Below are 25,971 nucleotides of genomic sequence, written 5' to 3'. Positions count from 1 at the left end.
CACAAGGTGGTCAACAGCGGAGCGGCGGCGACGAAAGCCGCATTGGACATTAGTAAGTAGCCGTCGAGATTCAAGAATCCAGACTAACCGAGCATTAACCATGCGCTCCATCACCTTACAGACACAGCTTGTAAGAGAAATGGGGCGGTAACTAGAAGGAAGGTGTCTATCCTTCCCGGGTTTGGGTATAGGAACAACGACGGCATCACGCCAACGCATGGGGACCTGACCTTCAGTCCAGACGCGATTGTAGGTACGAAGAAGGAAGCTTTTGCCCGCCGGAGAAAGGTGCGCCAGCATCTGAACGTGAATGGCATCTGGCCCCGGAGCAGAGGACCGGGACAGTGCAAGCGCACGTTCGAGTTCCCGCATAGTAAAGGGGGCATTATAAGTTTCCAGATTCAGCGAGTGGAAGGAAGGTCGCCGAGCCTCTTCTGCCTCTTTCCTGGGAAGGAAGGCAGGGTGGTAATGGGCGGAGCTTTAAACCTCCGCGAAAAAGCGGCCAAAGGCGTTGGAGACGGCCACAGGATCAACAAGGACCTCATTACCTGAGGTCAGGCCAGGTACCGAGGAGTGGGCCTTAATGCCCGACAGCCGGCGCAGGCCACCCCAAACGACGGAAGAGGGAGTAAAACTGTTAAAGGAGCTGGTGAAAGAGGCCCAACAAGCTTTTTTGCTGTCTTTGATGACTCTACGGCATTGTGCTCGGAGTCGTTTGTACTCAATACAATTCGCCAACGTAGGATGGCAGCGAAAGGTGCGTAAAGCACGTCGTCGAGCACGGATAGCGTCCCTACAATCCTCGTTCCACCAGGGGACGGAAACGCGACGTGAAGAAGAGGTAGTACAAGGAATGGAACGTTCGGCAGCATTGATGATAACAGCCGTGAGGTATTCGACCTGACTGTCACAACTGAGAAAATCGTGGTCCAGAAAGGTCGCCAGGGAGGAGTAAAGTCCCCAGTCAGCTTTCGGTATGTTCCAGCGCGAAGGACGTGGGGATGGGGTGTGGTGCAGGAGACGAACGACACAGGGGAAGTGGTCGCTCGAATAGGTGTCAGAAAGGACATACCACTCGAACCGACGGGCAAGAGTGGTAGTACAGATTGAGAGGTCCAAGTGGGAGTAGGTATGAGTAGAGTCTGAGAGGAAAGTCGGGGCGCCGGTATTGAGGCAGACAAGATTGAGATGGTTGAAGACATCCACCAAGAGTGAGCCTCTTTGACAAGATGCAGGAGAGCCCCAAAGGGGATGATGGGCATTGAAGTCGCCAAACAATAAAAACGGCGGGGGAAGCTGAACGATCAGGTGCATCATGTCAGCTCGACTAACAGCAGATGATGGTGGAGTGTAGATGGTACAAACTGAAAAATTAAAAGCAGAAAGAGTAATACGGACAGCTATTGCTTGGAGTGGGGTGGTCAATGGGATGGGATGGTAATAGACATCGTCCCGAACGAGCAACATGACCCCACCATGAGCTGGGATACCGTCCACAGGGGTGAGGTCATACCGCTCCGAGGTATAGTGGGTAAAGGCAATACGGTCAGTCGGGCGCAACTTGGTTTCCTGGAGACCAAGGACGAGCGGACACTGCAGGCGGAGGAGCAGTTGTAATTCCTCCCGATTAGATCGAATACCTCTTATGTTCCAATGGAACAAAGCCATCGCTAGTCAAAAAGTTGGGGGAACGAGACGGGGGAAGAGCTGATCACCTCGACGGCCGCGGAGGGCCAGGTTGCGAGGGAACAACGCTACAACCGACGGGAGGCGGATCCGGTTCCATCGAGTCGTCGCCAGCTGTGGCCGCTGTCCCTGGGTGTGTAGGAGGGGCAGCATCATTTGCCGACGAGAGGCCAGCTGAGCGCCTGGCAGCAGAGCGTCCCAGTGAAACTGAGGACGGCCGGGAGCAGCGACTCACGGATGGAGCGTCAGACGAAACACGCCGGGGTGGAGAGGGGGATAGAGACTTCTTGTTGGAGGCCTTCTTGGAAGGCCAAGGAGGCACAGGGATGGTGGGCTGGACCCGAAGAAGGTCCTCACGTGCGGGGTCCGTTTTGGAACGCCGGACCTCGGAAGCTGGGGTCCGGAACGTTTCCCCGATGTACGCCTGAGAAGAGGATCGCTTCTCAGGTGGCGGGGGGAGAGAAGGAGGAGGAAGGGTGGCCCCTGGGGCAGAGGGGGGGGGGGGGGGCATGGGGGAGGAGGATTTGGAAGGGAGGGATTTGGGAGGCGGAGGCAGAGCCCCCTGATGGGCGGAGGAGGCAGAGGGGGGACAGGATAGGGGTGAGGATACCGCGGAAGGAGTGGACACAACTGAGGCAAACGAAGTGGTCAACGGCACGGGATGGAGGCGGTCATACTTCTTCCTAGCCTCAGAATAAGAGAGCCGATCCAAAGTTTTGAGTTCTTGTATCTTCTTCTCCTTCTGATATGCGGGGCAGCCTGAGGATCTAGGCGAGTGGATGCCAGGATAATTAATGCACCGAGGCGGTGGGGTGCATGTATGTTCCTCACGAAGAGGACGTCCACAATCGCCACAAAGGGGCTCAGTGTCACACCGTGACGACATGTGCCCAAAGCGCAAACACCGAAAACAGCGCATAGGAGGTGGGACGTAAGGTCGCACGTCGCACCGGTAGCACATCACCTTTACCTTCTCTGGGAGAACGTCCCCCTCGAAGGCGAGGATAAAGGCCCCGGTGTCGATGCGACGGTCTTTGGGGCCGCGCTGGACTCGCCGGACGAAATGCATGCCTCGGCGCTCCAGGTTGGCCCTGAGCTCCTCATCAGATTGTAGCAGGAGGTCACGATGAAAAATAACCCCCTGCGTCCTATTTAGTGCCAGATGCGGGACAATGGACACTGGGATGTCCCCTAGGCGGTCGCACTCCTGGAATGCTGCCGACTGTGTGGCGGAGGTGGTCTTGATAAGAATGGACCCTGAACGCATCTTGCTGAGAGCCTCGATTTCCCCGAAGATGTCCTCAATGTGCTGAACAAAGAACAAGGGCTTGGAGGTGGTGAACGTCCCCCCATCGGTTCGAGAACAGACCAAATAGCGGGGGAAGTACTTCGCCCCAAGCCGGCGGGCCTGTCCCTCCTCCCAGGGAGTGGCCAAGGGGGAAAGGGCAGGAGAACCAGAACTAGAAACGGTACCTTTTCTTTTGAAAGACTCGGCCGCAGAGCGACCTGATACGTGTTGACGTTTCATCTGCCACTCCGACCAGGGGCTCTCCCCACGGGCGCCACCCAGCCTCAGCAAGGGCCACCTGGCAGGATGACCGTTGCCGGGAGTCCTGATGCCCCAAGGAGACGGGCATCTACTCCTTGGCCGACGTGGGGAGGGTGCAGCTCAGGTATCGGCAGTACGATCCCTGTGTTGTCAGGGGGCTACAACCTATAGGGTACATGACGACCCCACCACAACGGGCTGGCTACCGTGCTGGATTTCTGGTGCCATGGAAAGTCCATCATGATCACTGGTGCAGATGGGGACGCACTATGGGCGTAACTGGTACAACCCATCAGGCGTTTAGGCCCAATTTGAGGAATTGTGGGTATGGTTACAACGCCGGTACAATGCTGAGTGCCAAGGTCTTAGTGCACTTAGGACCAGTGGTACACCACGTAGGGTGTCCTTCCCCAAAAGGCTCGTACTTCTGTAGAATTTTGAAAAATGGAGGTCAAACCCCAAGGGGGACCATCACTTGGAAGGCCGAAACGGTTGAAACTCCTTTTAGTCGCCTCTTACGACAGGCAGGAATACCTCAGGCCTATTCTTACCCCGGACCCGCAGGGGGGAGAAAGCGGGGAGCAGGGAAGGGGAGGCGACGGCACAGGACAGGTGGCACACAATGAGGGTGAGGGACGTGGAAGGATCCAAATGGCACAGGTTGTGAAGCAGCCACTGAAATCAAGTATTCCACGTTCAACTTGCATGTTGTGCCACAGGTTGGTCTATTTCGCTCTTGGCCAAAGTTTCGTGGCAGTCACTCGTCCTGGCATGCCCTGCCAGACAGCATTCTCCCCCCCCCCCCCACCTGTAACTTGCTATCATCCCCCCTCCCCAGCACACTCAGGTTACTATTCAGGTAACAGTCGCATTCCGTCACAGCTGGTGGTGGTAGCGGTCGTGTAAATGAGGTGTGCTTGCTTGTGTGAATGTGTGGGTGTGTTCTCTCTGCTGAAAGATCAAGTGCAACTTGGCCCTCCATCACTGCACTCAAAAGCCTGTGGTTGATATATTCCGCGCTGTGATATTTCAAGACAGGCGAGCCAACTACTACTCGAAAAGTGGACTGGTTTTGTATTGGAACAATATATGGATGTCTTGCTACCTGTCTCCTGACAGGTGCTGTCCTCTACTTTTAGTTTATAAAATTAAACGACAGTGAACATTGGAGTTACCATTCTGGTGACTGTGTTGTGAAGTTCATGCATGTACTCATTAGGTTTTGATATTTCCTGTAATTCTGCGACAAATATGACAGATTTGTTGAGTGAATAAGAAATTTCAGAAACTCAAGACAAATAACTGAATGATTCTGGACTGGAAGAAGAAATATTTGAGAGGCAAAATCTGAAGAAACTGGTAAAGGACTCTTCCAAATGACACAATACTGGCTGAAGTAATTGCTATTAGTGAAGCTATCAGCACAAGGCTTGAAAGAAGACACTTTCCTGATAAAATTGCTGCAACTGAGATGAAGCATCCAACATGTGTTTGCGAGATTTGTTTGGAAAAGATGAAACAATCTACTAGCAAGTCAAGCAGGAATGAAACTTGCTAATATTGCCCAGATTGCAACATACTCCTTAGCGTAACAAAATGTTTCGGGCTTCTCCATACACGAGTCAGTTAAATGTGAAATTTATCAAGAACTTCACACTTTTTGTTTATGAAAGGATATTTGTACTTCACAGTAAAATTTGTTATCTATCATAGAACTAAAATTAAAAGAAAAATAAACCTTGAGGCTTGGTATTTCCTAGTGTATACCGCCTTTTAAGACCTCTCGAACATGTGACAGTAATATTTGATTTAATGGCATAAATGACGGGTCTTCAGGGTCCGAAATTTTTCTAAGACGCTGGACTTCAAAAGTGTTGAAAGCAGGCTGTAGGATATATTCAGCTGTTTGATGAAGTCCTTCATCAGAAGAAGGAACACACAAACAAACACACACACACACACACACACACACACACAAATCAATCTCTCTCTCTCTCTCTCTCTCTCTCTCTCTCTCTCTCCCTCCCTCCCTCTACAGTGCACTCCCAGTGCCTCAAAATAAGTGGCCACTGTGTGTGTGTGTGTGTGTGTGTGTGTGTGTGTGTGAGAGAGAGAGAGAGAGAGAGAGAGAGAGAGATATTCACCTGCTGAAAGACTAAAGACTTAGTCTGATGCTGAATAATACCCTACAGTCTACTCTTTAAGCACACTTTTGTGTCACTCAACACCTCTCCCACATTGTAACAATCTTGCTTAATTAATAATGTAACTATTATTCCAAATTAGATTTTCCATTGTTTGGAATGAATTTAGCAGAGGTACAACACAACTGTGTGTGATTTTTTGGCGATGTGACTGTAAATCCAAAGGCTTGGAGGTCCAGCCCCCAGTTCATCCTTAGATCTTTTTTTCTGTCTCTTGTCATTACTTTCACTTCTGGCAATGAACTGTTAATGTGATGGTTTGGTTTGTGGGGCACTCAACGGAGGCGTTATCAGCACCTTTACAAATTCCCAATCTTTTCACTGTATAGTCTGCCACTTCCTACATGATAATGAAATGATGAGGACAGCATAAACACCCAGTCCCTGGGCGGAGAAAATCCCTGACCTGGGCGGCAATCGAACCTGGGATCCCTGATCCACGGGCAGCAATGCTAGGCAGTAGACCGCGAGCTGCAGACGAACTGTTAATGTGAAGAATATCGAGGTGCACCGTGTTTAACAGCACACATTAAATAGTTGTGTGTAACTGGTCAGATAAGTCATTTCAATGGTGAGAGGAAGGCAATGGTGTAACACCTACAAGAGAGAAGAACGCGAAATCCCGAAGATTGGCTAAAATTTACAGACGCGCGAAATTTGGCACGGACTTCAATGCGAGATGCCTTTAATAGGTTCCACAACGAAACATTGTCTCGAAATTTGGTAGAAAATCCGAAGAAATTCTGGTCGTATGTAAAGTACACAAGCGGCAAGACGCAGTCAATACCTTTGCTGCGCAGTGCCGATGGTACTGTTACCGATGACTCTGCCGCTAAAGCGGAGTTATTGAACGCAGTTTTCCGAAATTCCTTCACCAGGGAAGATGAATGGAATATTCCAGAATTTGAAACACGAACAGCTGCTAGCATGAGTTTCTTAGAAGTAGATACCTTAGGGGTTGCGAAGCAACTCAAATCGCTTGATACGGGCAAGTCTTCAGGTCCAGATTTTATACCAGTTAGGTTCCTTTCAGATTACGCTGATACAATAGCTCCCTACTTAGCAATCATATACAACCGCTCACTCACCGATAGATCTGTAACTAGAGATTGGAAAATTACGCAGGTCGCACCAGTGTTTAAGAAGGGTAGTAGGAGTAATCCATCGAACTACAGACCTATATCATTGACATCGGTTTGCAGTAGGGTTTTGAAGCATATACTGTATTCAAACATTATGAATCACCTCGAAGGGAACGATCTATTGATACATAATCAGCATGGTTTCAGAAAACACTGTTCTTGTGCAATGCATCTAGCTCTTTATTCGCACGAAGTAATGGCCGCTATCGACAGGGGATCTCAAGTTGATTCCGTATTTCTAGACTTCCAGAAAGCTTTTGACACCGTTCCTCACAAGCGACTTCTAATCAAGCTGCGGGCCTATGGGGTATCGTCTCAGTTGTGCGACTGGATTCGTGATTTCCTGTCAGGAAGGTCACAGTTCGTAGTAATAGACGGCAAATCATCGAGTAAAACTGAAGTGATATCAGGTGTTCCCCAGGGAAGCGTCCTGGGACCTCTGCTGTTCCTGATCTATATAAATGACCTGGGTGACAATCTGAGCAGTTCTCTTAGGTTGTTCCAGGTGATGCTGTAATTTACCGTCTAGTAAGGTCATCCGAAGACCAGTATCAGTTGCAAAGCGGTTTAGAAAAGATTGCTGTATGGTGTGGCAGGTGGCAGTTGATGCTAAATAACGAAAAGTGTGAGGTGATCCACATGAGTCCCAAAATAAATCTGTTGGAATTCGATTACTCGATAAATAGTACAATTCTCAAGGTTATCAATTCAACTAAGTACCTGGGTGTTAAAATTATGAACAACTTCAGTTGGAAAGACCACATAGATAATATTGTGGGGAAGGCGAGCCAAAGGTTGCGTTTCATTGGCAATGCACTTAGAAGATGCAACAAGTCCACTAAAGAGACAGCTTACACTACACTCTGTTAGAATATTGCTGTGCGGTGTGGGATCCTTACCAGGTGGGATTGACGGAGGACATCGAAAGGGTGCAAAAAAGGGCAGCTCGTTTTGTATTATCACGTAGTAGGGGAGAGAGTGTGGCAGATATGATATGCGAATTGGGATGGAAGTCATTACAGCAAAGACGTTTTCAGAAGTTTCCTTTACACCAGCTAGTGTTTTTCTTTTATACTGAGAAGTCAACTACCTGTGATTGCTATAGACTATTTTGTAACTAACTACTGAATCATAATTATCCAACAGTTTAAACCATCTACACATTTAGTTAAAATGCATACAATAAGATTTAATGTTTAAGGGACACACTGTTGTTAATGGGTTCAAGGTGTCCTATAGCATACTGTTGCAGCTGTTACAGCTGATCTTTATATGTTCCATAACAGAGAGAAAAGAAACTGCAGCATCAGATTGTATTACGGTGTGCTGAGAAATTGCTTGTGAATTTCTAACTAAATATAAAACATGAAGCTGAATGTAAAATACAAAACAGAATTTTAAATCATTACAGCATCGTCAATAGTGATGTTGTTTAAAGGACAGATACAAACCCACCAAGATGATGCTCTGTTCACAATAGGATTGAAAAAATTATATCAACTACCCTGCTCTGTGCACAATAGGATAGACAACATTATACTAATTATGTTATTATTAGCTGAAAACAGCCACAATTGGATTGGAAGAATTTTTATACTAATTATGTTGTACAATAAATGGTAGTAGTTGCTTTTCACAAATCAAACCTCAACTAATTTACTTGGCAGTCTGTAAGAAAGGAAAGCACATTTATCTGAATAAGCCTAGTCGGGTATTTTATTGGATTTAATATACACTTTCTGACAAACATAATGTCACAGTGATGTAATGCACTGGTGAAAAGTTTTCGAGACACCAGATAACTTACAGAATGGGTGCAGTCGGTTACCTGTTATGCGCTGCCCGTCCAACCTACTCCGCAGATAGATTTCCCGTGCCGTACTCTCACACAAAGCTAATCCTCCCGCCATCCTGAAGACTCAGTTACAAAGGGATGCATCCCTTTGCCACCCAGTACTGGAATAACTTAACCGTATGCCTGGAAACATGGGGACATTCTACCCAAGATTGATTGTACCCCTCCTAAAGTGGTGTTCCACCACCCATTCAGCCTATACTATATTCTGGTCCATCCCTATGACACCCTCACTCAATCCCCTTTGCACAGGTGCCATATCCGTGACCAAGACCCAGGTGCAAGACCTGCCCAATCCACCAACTCAACAATCCGTAATCCAGTCCTTCCAGTGGTTTATCCTATTCCATCAGAAATAAGGGACAACTGTAAAAATGGCCATGTCATCTACAACCTCTTCTGTAAACACTGCACAGCTTTTTATGTTGGTATATTAATCAATCGGCTGTCAACCAAACTGTGGCCAAGAACAAAATTCTCCTCTCAGTGGTACAACATACAGTTGAACACAACATGCTCATGTTCAATGGCTATATTCAGATCCTTCCACCAGCCACCAGTTTTCCTGAACTGTGCAGACGGGAGTTATCCTCACTACTTATCCTCTGCTCCTGCAATCCTCGTGGCCTCAACCTCCACTAACCGACTGTCCCCTGACCTTCTGACCTACCCAACAGCTTCCCCTTCCTCTGTCCTGTCACCCCTCCTAATCCTCATCCCCACATCACCTACATCACGTGCCACATCTCACCAGCTCCAGTATGCATGTATCACATGCCTAGCCAACTCACCTGCAGCCCCTCCCTCCCAATTTCCTTGTCGGAAAACCAGCTGCCTCCTCCAAACTGCTAGTTACCCATATCAACCACTCTTCCATCCTCCTGCCTTTTTTTCCTTGCTTGCACTAGCTCTAGCTTGACTATCTCCTTTACTCCTAAATTATTTTCATAAAGCAAAAAATTTTATATAAGTCATCCATGGAATTCTGATAACTGGACTTCAAGAAAGGAGAAACACTCATCAGCAACCTAAGTAATCACAAGGGTATAGCATTTACAAGGAAATACCAAAGAAAAGATAAATGAAGCAATGTCCACAATTTCGAACAGGATTTGTGATCAAATTCAAAATAATAGTATCCACAATAGAATTTATAGCACAATTGCCTAGGCTTTCAACACTAACTATAAAAGCTGAAAATAGAATACACTAGATAATGAATACAAACACCAGAACTAATGATAAAAATACTAGGAAAAACACAGAGAAGATGTCAAGTTGCCTGATCGGTAAGTCTCACCTGACCTGGGGTTCTGAACAACTTTTCTGAGCTCTCCCAATCTCCTAAAACTCATCAGTCCTTTTCCTTCAGCCCTCTTCCTTCCCCTTCAACCCTTCTGCCACAAGGAGCCACTGGCTCCAAAAGCTTGCAAATTTCTTAACATTTACATGTGTGATCTCCTGCAGCCACTTTGTTAGTACTTTTTATTTACCCAATAATATTATATTTTCCAAAATTGATTATTTACTTTGGTACAGATAAGATATGGAGATTTTGCATCAGGCAGCAACAAATATCAACAAAAGTGATACCAAATTGCAACTGGTGATTTAAATGCTCAGTTAGAAATGGAAAATAGATATATAGATGTTATACGGAAATGACCAATAGAAAGATGTACAAACAAGAATGGCACAAAGCTGGCATAATTCTGCGGAAAGCATGCTGTGATCTCAAAGTCAAGACACTTCATGAGGAGACAAAATAAACTGAAAATCTGAAAACACCAAGCCTGAAAAAAAAAAAAAAGAAAATGTCATCTGGATCATATCTGCATGGGCAAGAACAACAAGAAGGAAATTTAAAATGTGGTTTCTCTCAGAGGAAGTAAAACCTGTTCAAATCATTGCTGATTAATATAAAAATCTAATTCACACAACTGATAAAGAAAAATTTTGACCCCAAAAAGAAGAGAATATATGACTGTCATAAACTGATAAAAAACAATGGATATGAAGAACAAACTACAAATATAAAATTAACAGGTGAGCTACAGAAAGTAATTTCTCAGCTGACCAAGTGGCCCAATAAATCCAAGAAAAAATGCCAATGGTGGAATGATGAATGTGATAAAACAGTGAAAGACAGATGCCAGGTCAGGTTAAGACATCAGAGCCAAAAACAGAAGAGTCATACTTGGAAGTCATGCATCAAAGAAAAATAAACCACAAAAATAATCAAGAGGGTTAAACGCCAATACCAAGAAGATATCCGTTTCACAGAAACAAATAGAGAGAAAACAAACCCACAAGATTGCTCCAAAACATATAGGAGAGAACTCCATATGTACAATTCTCCAACACTAATTCTGAAAGATAAAAATAAAATGACCCATAGCAATAGAGGATACAGAAAACTTAGTAGAAAAATTTAACAAACTACGTAGCTGAGACAATCCCCATAACTACATTAAACACAGAAACCACAATAAAAACACAACCAGGAAATATAAACCTGCCAACAATCCATCAAATATACAAAGCTTTAATAGAGCTTAAAAACTACAAAGCATGTAGAAAAGATCAAACATCTGTGCAACTCTGAAAACATTTAGCATAATCAGCAAAGACATTGTTACACGACAACACAGCAACAGGAACAAATCACTACCAGAACACTGGATTACATCTTTAATACATTCATTACACAAAAGGAAGAAAAACAAATCTGAATTTTGCTCTTAGATACCACTTATAAATTCTTGTCAAGAATTCTGTACAGCTGCTGCAAAGATAAACTTGAACAGGAACTAAGAGACTACAAAGGAGGACTGAGAAATTGGACAAATTGCTCAGAACAGATAATCAATTTAAAATTAGGAACGGATATCTAAAAAAGAAAACAAAAATAACAAGTCATAACCTTTGCAGACTTCAAAAGGCTTATAATTGTCTCCATAGATCTTCAGTGCTGGAAATATTAAGGGATTTTGGACTTCATTGCAAATTAATAAAAAAAAAAAAAGATAAAATTAACCCCCACAAACACAAAATCCAATGTAAAATTGTGAAGAGAACTATCTGAGCCATTTACAGTAGGGTGATGGGTTATCACCTCCACTCTTTGACTGAGCTCTGGAAGACTTTATGAGACCACAGTACAAGGAAAATCCCAAGGAAATATGAAATGAAACCAAAAAAGATCAAAACAATTTAAATTGTGTTGGATTTGCAGATGATTTGGCATTACTGGCTAACAACAAACAAAAAGCCAGAAATCAAATAAGAAGACTACAAAATATAGCACAAAAAATAGGACTCCAGATATCATTCAAAAAGACAGAGATGATGGTAATGGATTGACAAGAAATAAACCATGTAACAGTAAACAACAGAAAAATAAAAACACTGAAACAATTTGAATACCGAGGAGAATTAATAACATACAACTTGGATGAAAAACATACCCGGCAACAGTGAACTAACAACATGATAAAGGCGTACAATAAACAATGTCTTCAAGCACAACAAAATTAAAACACTAAGAGATGGTGGTTCAGCCAGAGGTAACACATGCAATTGAAATTATTTTTAAAGTAACTCAGTGAAACAGAACTGACAAAATCCTAAATGTGGAGAGAAGAATAACTAGATCAAGTATAATTAAAAGATATAAGAATGTGGATAAAGCAGGATAATTCCAAACGAAGTAGTGTACAGAGACTATACATAAGAAGAGAATGTATTTCTTTAACAATATCATGAGGACACCAGCAACCAAATTAATAAGAAGAATTATATAGGCAATCTGATACCTGAAACAATAAGTAGGATGGATCAAGGAAATTAGAGAGGACACAGAAGAACTGAAATGAGCCTGGATGATCTGCAAAACAAAACAGAAAATCTCAAGAAGCTGAAAAATAAAATTATTACCAAAAATAGACAAAAAATAAGATTTACACCAAAAACAGACATCCAACACACAATCAAAGGGGTATTTACACATGAAGAAAGACATAAAAAAATCAGAACAAATGAAAAGATATTGCACAATTAGGAAGGAGCAAACCAGCACTTATCAGAGAAGGCTGTAAAAGTAAATAATGTAAATAATAATAATAATAATAATAATGTCATTGATCAATTTCATGAAGTGTGCCGGACAGCATGAACAAAAACTTTTTTTTTTTTCTTCTTTTCCTTATGGTGTGTAAGATGTTTCTATTTGCACCCACTATTCTTGACACAGCCTCATTCTTCACCATCTTCCCAACTCATACAACATTTCATTTGTAACCACATTTCCAGTGTCCCTAGCCCTCTTATTTTTTCAGAATGTCCAGGAATCTGCGCCATAAAAAACTCTGCACCACATATAGCATTTCTTTTGTCAATCTTTTCCTCGGTCGCCCACAATTCAATTTCCTTTTTTGTTAAACACAGAAAGGAATAAGGGATTCAGCTTTAAAAATCTTCCAACCACCTACCCAGTGAAGTAAAGCATTTAACTGATACTAAAATAAACTTCAAACACCAACTGAAATCAAAGTTACTTGACAACTACTACTAATTTGCAGAACAATTTGTGGGTGTGTATAGAGGGAGAAAGAGACATTGAATATACACTGGTGTCCAAAATTAAAGCAACAAACAGCTATATCCTCATCCTGTGCCTAAGTGACAATATAGGGATTCACAGAATTACAGCTTTCGGACCTTAAGGCCTTTCTCAGCAAAACACACACACACACACACACACACACACACACACACACACACACACACAACTATCACACACATCTGCAGTCTCAGACAACTGAAACCACACTGCAAGCAGCAGCATCAGTGCATGATGGGAGTGGCAACTGGATGGGGGTAAGGAGGAGGCTGGGGTGGGAAGGGGGAGGGCTAGTATGGTAGAGGTGGGGGACACTGAAGTGCTGCAGTTTAGACGGATGGCAGGAGAGAAGGTGGGTAGGGGTGCGGGTTAAGTAGTGGGAAGGAGAGAAATAAAAAGAAATTAAAAGACTTGGTGTGGCGGTGAAATGACAGCTGTGTAGTGCTGAAATGTGAACAGGGAGGGGGCTGGATGGGTGAGGACAGTGCCTAATGAAGGTTGAGGCCAAGAGGGTTACAAGAACGTAGGATGTATTGCAGGGGAAGTTCCCACCTGCACAATTCAGAAAAGCTGATGTTGGTGGGAAGGATCCATATGGCACAGGCTGTGAAACTGTCATTGAAATGAGGGATATCATGTTTGGCAGCATGTTCAGCAACAGGATGATCCACTTGTTTTTTTAGTCACAGTTTGTCGGTGGCCATTCATCCGGACAGACAGCTTGTTGGTTGTCATGCCTACATAGAATGCAGTACAGTGGTTACAGCTTAGCTTGTACATCACATGACTGGTTTCACTGGAAGCCCTGCCTTTGATGGGATGGGTGATGTTAGTGACCGAACTGAAGTACGTGGTGGTAGGAGGATGTATGGGACAGGTTTTGCATCTAGGTCTATTACAGGGGTACGAGCCATGAGGTAAGGGTTTGGGCGCTGGGGTTGTGTATGGATGGATGAATATATTGTGTAATTTCGGTGGATGGCGGAATACGATCTATAGGAGGGGTGGAAAGGATAGTGGGCAGAATATTTCTCATTTCAGGGCACAATGGGAGGTAACTGAAACCCTGGCAGAGAATGTAATTCAGTTGCTCCAGTTCCAGATGGTACTGAGTTACGAGGGGATGGTCCTCTGTGTCCGGACTGTGGGACTTCAGGAGGTGATGGGAGACTGGAAAGATAAGGCACGGGAGATTTGTTTTTGTACAAGTTCAGGAGGATAATTACGGTCAGTGAAGGCTTCAGTGAGACCCTCGGCAGATTTTGAGAGGGACTGCTCGTCACTGCAAATGCCACGACCACGGGTCGCTAGGCTGAACGGAAAGGACTGGGTGGCAGCTGTCGAAGTGGAGGTATTGCTGGTGGTTAGTAGGTTTGATATGGACAGAGGTACTGATGTAGCCATCTTTGAGGTGGAGGTCAACATCTAGGAAGATCTAGGAAGGTGGCTTGTTGGGTTGGTGAAGCAAATGGGGTAGAAGTTGTTGAAGTTCTGGAAGAATGTGGATAGGGGGGCCTCACCTTCAATCCAGATAGCAAAGATGTCATCAATGAATCTGAACCGGGTGGGTGCTTAGGATTGTGGGATTTTAGGAAGGATTCCTCTAGATGCCCCATGAATAGGTTGGCATAGTATGGTGCCATACAGGTGCCCATAGCCGTACCTCATATTTGTTTGTAGGTAATGCCTTCAAAGGAGAAGTAATTGTGAGTGAGGATACAGTTGGTCATGGTGACTAGGAAGGAGTTTGTTGGTTTGCAATCTATAGGGCATCTGGAAAGATAGTGTTCAATAGCAGTAAGGCCATGGGCGTTAGAAATGTAAGTGCGCAGGAAGGTGGCATCAATAGTGACAAGCAGGGCACCTTGTGGTAAAGGGACAAGAACCTTAGAGAGTCAGTGGAGGAAATGGTTGGTATCTTTTATATAGGAGGATAGGTTCTGGGTAATAGGTTGAAGGTGTTGGTATACGAGAGCAGAGATTCTCTCAGGGTGGGAGTGTGGGGAGGGGGAGGGGTAAGTAGAGAGAAGGACTCTGGGGAGAGGTTCTGGGATGGGCCTAAGGATTTGAGTAGTGACTGGAGCTAGGTAATCCTTGCAGTTAACAACAACGGTGGTGGCGCCTTTGTCTGCAGGTAGGATTATAAGGTTGGGATCTGTTTTTAGATGGTGGACTGTGGTTCGTTCTATGGATGTAAGGTTAGTTTGCATGTTGAGGGATTTGAGGAAGGTTCGAGGTTAAGAAATTATGGGAAGTTAACAGGGGGTGATTTGGAGGCAGTGGGGGCAGATCACAGTTGGATAGAGGAGTGGACTGAGTTAGGCAAGGTTCAATATTGGTCTTTGGTTGAGTCTGATTGGTCAGGTTGGTGGCCAAAAAGTGTTTCCACTTTAGGGACCAGGAGAAGGAGAGAAGGTCTTTAATAAGTCCTGCATGACTGAATTTGGGAGTGGGGCAAAAGGTGAGGACTTTGGAAAGGACTGATATTTCTTTGGGAATAAGGCTTCTGGAGGAAAGGTTCATGACTGTGTTACAGGTCTGTTTAGGTTCTGGGTTCTGTGTGTGGTGGTAGGGAGTTTCGGAGGGTGGGTAAGTGTAGCAGGTCTGCAACACAGGGTCTGTCAGCTATGAGGGGATGTGGGAGAGGTTTGGAGGTAGTTATAGAGGTGGTGGACACTGGTACTCCTAGGTGGGAATAGAAAGTGAGCAGGATGGAGAGCTTTTTGAGGTGGTGTTGTGCATGTTGCTCAAGTTCCTGCAGGGCAAGAGTTTCAATGTGTGTTATGGGTTCCAAGAATCCTGTAACCACTGTGCTGCATTCTACGTAGGCATGACAGCCAACAAGCTGTCTGTCTGGATGAATGGCCACCAACAAATTGTGGCCAAAAAACAAGTGGACCATCCTGTTGCTGAACACGCTGCCAAACATGATATCCCTCATCTCTTTGACTGCTTCACAGACTGTGCCATATGGATCCTTCCCACCAAAACTGACTTTTCTCAATTGCGCAGGTGGGAACTCTCCCTGCAATACATCCTACGTTCCCATAACCCTCCTGGCATCAATCTTCATTAGGCACTGTCCTCACCCATCCAGCCCCCTCCCTGTTCCCATTCTAGCACTACACAGCTGTCATTTCACCACCACACCAAGTCTTTTAATTTCTTTTTATTTCTCTCCTTTCCACTACTTAACACCCCCCCCCCCCCCTTCCCCCACCACCACCACCTTCTCTCCTGCCCAACGTCTAAACTGCAGCACTTCACTGTATGCCACCCCCACCATACCACCCCTCCCCTCATGGCCCCAGCCTCCTCCTTACCCCCACCCAGTCGCCACTCCCATCATGCACTGGTGCTTGTAGTGTGTTTTCAGTTGCCTGAGACTGCAGACGTGTGTGTGTGTGTGTGTGTGTGTGTGTGTGTGTGTGTGTGTGTGTGTGTGTGTGTGGGCGCGTGCGCATGAGTGTGTATTGCTGACAAAGGCCTTAATGGCCGAAAGCTACAATTGTGTGAATCTTTTTGTTGTGCCTATCTTGACTCCGTAACTCTGCTATATGAGGAGCAGCAACTTTCCTTCCCTAACATTGTTACATTCCATCCTGGATTTTCCATTGTTTCATTTAAGTGACAATATAATCATACTAGCTTTCAACAGATGTCCGTACAATCATATTCTGCATGGAAGATGGCATTCCGGTCAACAGACAACCATGCCAGCGATGACGTCAGGGCAGCCATCAGACTGGGTAGTATTTGTTGGACAGTCCCATATCTATAGTAGTTGTGTACAGCCAGAGACAAGACACCTGCAGGCTTTCTGCAGTAGAGAGCCCTAGGAAGAATGGAAGCAAGACAATCGAAAACTAATATGGCCCGATGGTTTAATGTAAATCTTTCTGTTCTTTCTCGGATGTGATAACAGTTTGTAGAGACCAAAACTGTATCCCAAAGACCGGAGCAGGGCTGACAACATGTGACATCAGAAAGAGAGGACCGTTTATCGGCTGTAAGAGAGTGATGGTACCGCCTTAGTACTGCACAGCAACTGGCATCTGATCTCACAGCATCCACTGCATGTGTTGCATCGAGGCAAATGGGATAGAAAAGGCTTCAGTGGGGTGGCCCTTATTGTCCAAGACTAGCTGCAAGTGTACCTCTTATATGCCTTCTCAAAAGGGAACATCTAGAGTGGAGTTGTCAACATGGCACCACGACACTTGAACAGTGAGCCAATGATCTTTTCGCATCTGAATTCCGATGTGTTCTGAAGAGTGATTCTCAATGGATTTGCATCTGGAGGGATTGTGGAACATGATTTCGGGACCCAAACTTTGTGGAAAGAGACTGATATGGGATTATGCTGACCACTTGAACAGTTCTTCCTGAAACTGTATGGGTGAATCGATAAGTTTTAACTGCTGTCAGGTATTGCGGCAAGATCTTAGGACCCCACGTGTGGTTGCTTTGAGGTGCTATGGGCCCAGACATTATATTGATGGACAATAATGCTCGACCCCACACAGCACAGGTGGTTGATGTTTTCTTGGAAATGGAAAATATTTCACACAGGGCATGGCCTGCTTACTTTTACGATTTGAATCCCATAGAGCATTCTGGGATGTACTGCGGAGATGAGTTGCAAGACGTCAGCATCAACCAACCACTCCCCTAGGCTTGCAAGCAGCTCTGCAGGAAAAATGGGTGTTGTTACCTCAACATGGGATTGATGACAATCCCTGCATGTTCTGTTGCTGTCAGTCCTGTGTTGCTGTCAGAGATGGTCGCACCACAAACTGAGCACATGAATCAATTGTCAGAATGTGTGTGCAAATAGGTTAAGTTGGAAAAAAAAAACAAAGAACATTTTTGTCTACTGTTATGCATGTTGCAGTTGATCATGTTCGTATTTTGTACATTATTTCTACATTCATCTGTTTACACTGTTTTGTGTCAAAATAAAAACAACCTTGCAAAATTGTTGTTCCTTTAATTTTGGACACCAGCATGGTTCAGTATAAATTATTGTATGCAAGATAAAAGACCCTTACATTAAGAAATCGTTTAAATGGTCATCATCCTGACACATTTTTCCACCTATACGATGTACAGTAATAATTGTAAAAGTAATTCATTCCAAATCATAGTGAGAAGTTGCCATTATGCTCCGCTAACATGCAAATAACTAACTAAAACAAACATTACTCACAGAAATGCTGTACCTTCTTGTGCGAGTTTTCAGTTAAAAACATTTGCAGTGTCAACAGCCAAGAATACCTAGCACACTTACAAGTAACGACATAGATAGTACAATGTCTTCTACCTTATTTTGCACAGCAAATCCCCTCACAGTGCTTGTACCTGTAGTTGAGGTTCACCCCGCATATTACTAGTTCAAAACATACACTTTTTGTGAGCTCTTCCTGCTTTGGCACACAGTGAAGTGGTCATAAGATAACACCACCATAAGGAGAAACTCTTTTTTGGAAAATAAAGGTTACCCCGTTACCCACAGTGACACAGTAGCTGTATTTAATCACCTGAACACAAGTGCCTGCTCGTCACTTGAGAGGGATGAATGGAGAGGAACAAGCAGAAACTTGCCTGCCCTTGAGCCCAGAACAGGGTGTTCAGTCAGCTGATCATACAGCGTCATTATCTCAGCCATACCAGGCAAGAAGACCTGCAAAACAAACAAAATTTAAACTCGGTACTACTATTAATTGTCATAAACAAATTACACACAGAGAAACATCCACTGTAGTTTTAAATTTTTGGCTTTTGAGGGAAGTCCTTCATAAATGACTTTGTCCAATAGTTAAATACCTAACACTACACTACCGAATGTGCCTGTCCGCTATTCAACACTTCCCCTACGCAGTGAGTAGCAACCTACCCTAAAAATAACTTTTTAAATGATCAATAACTGTTTTTGTATACCATACTTGATGTTCTATAGGTTTAAAGAAGACCACTCACCGAAAAGCAGAAGCATTGAGTTGTTGACAGGCACACACAAAAGAAAGACAACATGCTAACTTCTGTAGTTATCGTTTGATGAGCTACAATAAAAAACAAACACACCCTTGCTGCCACACGGTGCTGGATAGACTAACAGTGTCGCTGCTATTTTTCATCAAGTGGACTGGTTGTGGTGGGGATCATATTGGGTAGTGTGGACAGAGGGAGAGGGAGAGGGAGGTGGGAGGTAGGGTGGGGTGGCTAGTGGCTCAGAGGGACGCAGCCATTTGCAGGTTAGGGGGTCTGGAAAAAGGCCTAGCAAGATAGCAATCGATGTGTAGTGGCACATGCTGAAGGCGACATGGGCCGTGAATTGGGAGGGGGTAAGAGGGCAGAGGAAGGGAAAACTGTTCGGTGGAGGGTGCACGAACATTGGGTTACCCGAGATTCTACATGGGATTCTAAAAGGTTAGAGGGTTGCCTGAGATTCTATAATAACTTTCTTACAACATTACTACAAGTTTTGTATTTATGATATGACAACTCGTATTTCAAATACTTGGGAAGCATAAAAGAAGAAAGTAGGAGAAATGATAAGGAGATTACCAGAAGTGGAAGGCAGGCACATGGATTTCTGCAATGTGAGAAGCCTGTTCTGGAGCAAGGAGGTACTGCCACAAACCGAACAAGTGTTATACCGAGTATATTACACTCCAGTACTCACGTATGCATCAGAAACGTGGTTAATGAAGAAAAGGCACAAGAGCAGGTTACAGGCTTGAAAGAGGAAACTTTCAAAGGAGCTACCAGAACAGACAGAGTAAGGAATGAGACCACCACAGAAATAGTGAAAGAGAAGCCTGTGCAAGAGACTACAGAAAAGACAAGGTTAAAATGCAATGAGCATGTTAAAAAAATGGATGCTGGCAGGAATTTCAAGAGAGGCTCATATGCAATTATGTAGGAGACAAGAAACCTAGAGGAAGGCCAAGAGACAATACATCATCGGAGTGGAGGAATGTGCTATAAAGAGAGGAGAAGACTGGGACGGGGTAGAGGGAAAAATGTGGTGGAATTACAGAAAAAGATGGAGAGGTTTATCTTCCAAACAGATCCAGACAGGCACTACAAACTGTACAAGAAGAACGATGATTTATATTCTGTACAATAAATTTTATGTGTGTGACGCCCAGTCAATTATTAGTGGGTGTTCATTAACATTCGTTGTACAAGTTCTCTCATCTTGTCATTTATCCCCAAATCTTCCAGCTCTTTTATATTACATAATGATTTGTTGCTTCTGATTATGTTGTTTGTTTTGCTTCTGAAGGTCTTGGATACTGATGAGTGGAGATTGAGGGAATGCAACACACACACACACACACACACACACACACACACACACACACACACACACACGATGAAGCAACCTTGGGTTGCGAAAGCTTGAAATTTGTGTTTGTGTGTTTGTAAGTTTTTTATTGTGTCTATCAACATACCAATGCTTTCTTGTTTGGTAAGGGTGTGTGCAGACACCACACCAGAAAATGTTTGTATCTGGTTGCTGGTCTCTGCTAGACTCCACTGATCACACCTGAGACAATGGTCTGAGAGAGAGATAACAGCCAAAGGCTCCTTTGGGCCTCATGTTGTTTCTTGTTGGGTGTTACGAAAAATATGAACTGATGTATTACTATTCACTTCCTTTCATATACAGGGTGTCCCACTTATCTTGCTCACTCAGAATAACTTTTTTCCAATGCATTAAATGAGAAAGTGTTTCAACCAATGTTTCTTAACTTCATTAGGTAGTTCTTGTTGAGGATAAATGTTTTATGTATCCCCACAGATGTAGGAGATATGGGATAGAGGCTATATTTTTTAAATGGAACCATGTACTTTTTATTCAAGAATACACTTATTCTCTCCAAGAGATTTTCAAAAATGTATTACACTGTACCATTTTTGTCAATAAAACGTAGATGTGCGAACTATAAAGAGTACACAGGTTTTGAAGGAAGAGCTGTTTACTGTCTTGATTGTGCACATTACGTTCCCAATGTAGTGTTGTAGTAGAGGTGTGGGTTTTGTGTATTACTTCTGACACATCTTAACACAGAGCTTTGTCATAAGTACTGTAATACAGTACTGTACAATAACAAGATCCAATTACTGTACAGTGAAGTACTGTAGCATTCTATGTTTACGGGTAATTTGTAAAATGTTCACACACACCTTGAAGAGGTTAAATGATTTAGATAATGAAACATACTGAACGGCTATTTAAATTAGAGAATTTATGTATTATTTATCATTGTTACTAGTTTCTTGGATAAGATGGTAGAATGTGATACGGTTTTGAAAAGCTCTTGGAGAGGATGAGACCCTTCAATATAATTTATACAATTCCAATTTAAAAATTTAATCTCTATGCCATGTCTCCTACATCTATGGGTGTACATAAAATGTACACTCTCAGCAAGAACTGTCCAGTGATGTTAAAAAACACTGGTTGAAACAATTTTTCATTTAAAGCACCAGAAAAAAAGTTATTTTGGGTGAGCAGGATACATGGGACAACCTGTATATATGGCAAGAGAAATAAGAATACAGTTAGTGACAGTACGACATTGTCAATTCAATGAAAGCTGCATTCAAATGATGGAAAAAAGCATCCCAATTCAAAGGAATTTTAGTTTTTCCAATAATGTAATAATTTCTGTGTCTACTGTCAAAAATTTCTAAATTCTGTAATTCCCTCAAACTCTTACGGGAAGTCACATAACATTTACTTTGTTATGGCGATTCACTATGATCAAGTCTAATTTAAGAACTCTTACGAAAGATTCATTTGCAACTTCTGAATGAAATCATTTAATGGAGAATCTAAAGCAAGCTTTCAGATTCCTAAAACAAGAAAAATAAGAACAGCTATATGCTTGCAGAACATAATGGGACTACTTTCTTTTTCTGATGACACTGTAACATTCTTATCCAAGTGTCACTGGAAGACTGTAACAGAGGAATTTTAAAAGTAGGCCTGAAAATAAATTGTAATAAGACTGACATGATTTCATTTCATTCATTTCATTGTTGCCCTTATGGACAGTGTTTGAACTCGAAAATCACATGATGACACAATTTTCACTTCTTTCCTTTCTTCCTCTTCTCTTCCCAAAATCTCTTCATCCTTTGGCTGTGCTCCTGTTTCCTTTGCTCTGTCCATAATGTTCCTTTCTTCTTTCTCTCCTTTACAATAAATTTTGCACTCCTAACTTTGTTTCTGAAGTATTTCCTGTCTCCTATCATTTGCCTGTTGATCCCTATCTGCCTTAAGTCTTCGTCTATTTCATGATACCAATTTGTTTTCTTGCTTGAGCTGTTTACTACATCAAAAATTTTCTTTGTAAGTCGGTTGTTGTCCATTCTCTGTATGTGCCCATAGAAAGTTAATCTGCGTTTTCTGATCGCGTCTGTTAGTCTGTCAGTGTGCTGGTACAGCTCTTTGGTAGGTCGCTTCATCCATACGCCATCTCTGTGAATTGGTCCAAATATTTTTCTGAGAATTTTGCGTTCTATTTTTTCTGTGTCTATGATGCCTGATGCTCCAATTGTGGTTGTTTCTGACGCGTACAATGCTTCTGGTAATACAACTGTTTTGTAGTGCCTAAGTTTGGCCTGCCTCGATATGCTTTTCTTATTATAATGTGACCATGTGAGTTTGTATGCCTTCTGGAGTTTCTTCGTTCGTTCCATGTTAGCCGCCTTGTTTGATCCTCCCATTTGTATGTACTCCCCTAAATACTTAAATTTTTCGACTCTTTCTACGGATCCATATACCGTATGCATGGTGTGTACATTGTTGGTCTGTCGTTCCATATATTGTGTCTTCTCGTAAGATACCTGCAGACCTGTTTTGGCAGCTATTTCATGCAAGCATTCCAGTGCTTCCTTTGCCTCCTGTGTATTATTGCTGAGTATGGCTATATCATCTGCAAATGCCAGACATTTTATGATTGTTTTGGTTTCACGTGTTCTTCCCAGCTGTATTCCTTTAACTTGTTCCTCCCACTGCTTGATAATTTTGTCTAACACCATGTTGAACAGGATTGGTGAGAGCCCGTCTCCTTGTCGGACACCTGTGTGTATGTGGAAGGGTTCCGAAATTTCTCCCATGAACTTAATCTTGGAGGTAGTGTCTGTAAGCGTCTGTTGTATAAGTGCCCTGGTTTTTCTGTCGATACCATATTCTTCCAGTACGTCAAAGAGTGTCTGTCTGTCTATGGAATCATATGCTTTTTTAAAGTCCACAAAGGTAACTACAGTGTTTCTTGCCTGTCTGACTTTCAAAAGTGTTCTCAAGTTCCAGATCTGTTCGATGCATGATCTCCCTTTTCTGAAGCCTGCCTGGTATTCCCCAATTTGCAGATCTGCTTGTGGTTCTAGTCTGTTTAATAGCACCTTAGAGAAAATTTTGTATGTAACTGGTACTAGCGAAATGCCTCTGTAATTGTTTGGATCTGACTTATCACCCTTTTTATGTAACGGATGGATCAATGCACATTTCCATTCCTCTGGCACTTTCTCTGTGATCCAAATTTCGGAGATAATCTTATGGATTTTTTTGGTGATGTTTTCATCTTGGAGTTTCCAGATCTCGGCGATAATACCATCTTCTCCGGCAGCTCTGTTATTTTTCATTTGTTTTATGATTTCCTCTATCTCTTCTATTGTGGGTGGATCAGAATCGGCATTAGATGTGGTCTTTTGGAATGTTAATTTTCCTGTAGGTTTTTTGCAATTAAGAAGTTTATCAAAGTAATGTTTGAGAATTTTACAGTTTTCTTTTGTGTTTGTTTCCAGGGATCCATCTGTTCTTCGGAAGCAGAGGCTAGGGGGTTGATAGCCCTTAATATTTTCTTTGAAAGTTCTGTAAAAATTTCTTGTGTTATTTCTTTTGAAATCTTCCTCAATTTCTTTTAGTCTGTTATTGTCATATGCTCGTTTTTCCCTTCTGATTTCCTTCGATGCTAGTTTCTGAACTTCGTGAAATACTTTCCATGTTTCTGAATTTCTGTAGCTACTGAACTTGTCCCATGCTTGCTTTCTTCTCTCAATGGCTTCATCACACTTTGCGTTCCACCACCTATGTTTGCGTTTTCTAGGTGGTTGTCCCCAGCACATAGTCTTCTGAACTGCCTTCGCCAGATCTGTCCATGTGTCTATTGAGTGCCTATTAATTTCTTCAACGATTTTATCCCTGTTTATCTTCAAGTATTCCGGATCAGGTTTGACTATTTTGTTTTGCGCTGTCTGTTTCAGTCTTGGGATTGGCCTAATCTTAACTTGTAGCAAATAATGATCAGACTCGAAGACTCCTTTACGTGTTCTGACATTTAGAATTTCCCGCGAATTTTTCTTGGATATGGCCACATGATCAATCTGAAATTCTCCCCACACTGTGTTGGGTGCTTTCCATGTTGTAAGTTTTCGTCTTGGTTTTTGAAATTGTGTTGACATGATTTTGAGGTTAAAGTTTTGACAATATTTTATGAGGTGTTCCCCATTTCTGTTCGTGCGAATATGTGCTGAGTATGGGCCTGTTATTTCTCTGAATTTTCTCTCCTTACCAAGCTGCGCATTGAAATCACCCATTACAATTTTCACATGTCTTTCTGGTACGTTGTTAGTTACTTCCTCCATGTCTTCCCAGAAGTCTTCAATTTCTTGTGGCTTCTTTCTGTTATGGTCATTTGTAGGTGCATGTGCGTTGATAATTGTGTATGCTTTATTACCTGATTTGAAGGACAGTGTCGAGATACGTTCTGATATTGAATTGAAGTCTATGATGTTATCCATGACTGATTTGTGTACTGCAAACCCTGTACCAAACAATAATGGTGTTCCTCTTCTGACAGCAGGTTTACCTTTGTAAATCCTGTAATGTTCTGTGTCGAAATGGTTTTCATCTACGAAGCGCGTCTCTTGGATGGCAAGAATTTTGATGTGAAATTTATTTAGCATGTCTGTCAGTTGTTTTAGTTTTCCAAGTTTGAACAGAGTGTTTGCATTGAGAGTGCCAAGGTAGTGCTTGCGAAGAGGTTTTGAGAAGCTCCGACTCTTCTCCTCATGATGTTCCTGGTCCCCCAGAATCCGATGACCAGGAAAGTCCAGTCCGTTGACTGGGGCCTGGGGTAGCGGATTTCTTTCCATTTGCATGATATATAATCAAAAAGCAAATTGTAAATAAAATATGAAAGCTCATTGAACTAATCGCCAATTTTTTGTATTTAGCGTATTTCAAGATAAATTACATCGTGGAGGTTACTTTGTACTGTTACTAGTCACTTCCTTTCCTGTTCCACTCGCAAATGAAGCAAGGGAAAAAGAGATTGCTTACATGTCTCTGTAAAAGCCCTAAATTCTCTTATTTTGTCTTGCCTTCACGATTCTTATACGAAATGTAAGTTGGCAGCAGTGTAATCGTTTTGCTGCAAATGCCAGTTCTCTATTTTCTTAATAGTGTTTCACGAAAAGAATTTGATCTTCCTCTAGGGATTCCCATTTGGGTTTACAAGGCATCTCCTTAATACTCGTGTATTGATCAAACCTAGTTGGTAAGAAATCTAACATTTTGCCTCTGAATTGCTTCGATGTCTTCCTTTAATCTGGCCTGGTGAGGATTCCAAACACTCAAGCAGTACTGAAGAACGGGTCACACTAGTCTCCTACATGTGATCTCGTTTATAAATGAGCTACATTTTCCTAGAATTCTCCCAATAAACCGAAGTTGACCATTCACCTTCTCTACTATCGACCTTACGCGCTCATCCTATTATTTATTATTTTCCAATGTCATGCCTAAATTTTCAATTGATCTGATTGTGTCAAGTACAGAATCGTTTTTCCTACTCACGTGCATTAACTTACATTTATCTACATTTAGAGCAAGT

The 25,971-nt window shown here is 43.0% G+C and overlaps 1 protein-coding gene across 1 annotated transcript in view; it reads right to left on the bottom strand.

Annotated features, from left to right (window-relative positions):
* The window catches only part of LOC126424534 (putative ATP-dependent RNA helicase DHX57), a 220,993-nt gene that overhangs the window by 63,809 nt on the left and 131,213 nt on the right, over positions 1-25,971 (bottom strand). Inside the window, exon 15 of the mRNA XM_050087272.1 lies at positions 18,598-18,740. Within this exon, the coding sequence (XP_049943229.1) occupies positions 18,598-18,740 (143 nt within the window). The remainder of the gene's footprint in view (positions 1-18,597; positions 18,741-25,971) is intronic.

Source organism: Schistocerca serialis, chromosome 10, assembly GCF_023864345.2.
Source record: "Schistocerca serialis cubense isolate TAMUIC-IGC-003099 chromosome 10, iqSchSeri2.2, whole genome shotgun sequence".
Lineage (NCBI taxonomy): Eukaryota > Metazoa > Arthropoda > Insecta > Orthoptera > Acrididae > Schistocerca > Schistocerca serialis.
This window is presented reverse-complemented; position numbering and strand designations above follow the sequence as displayed.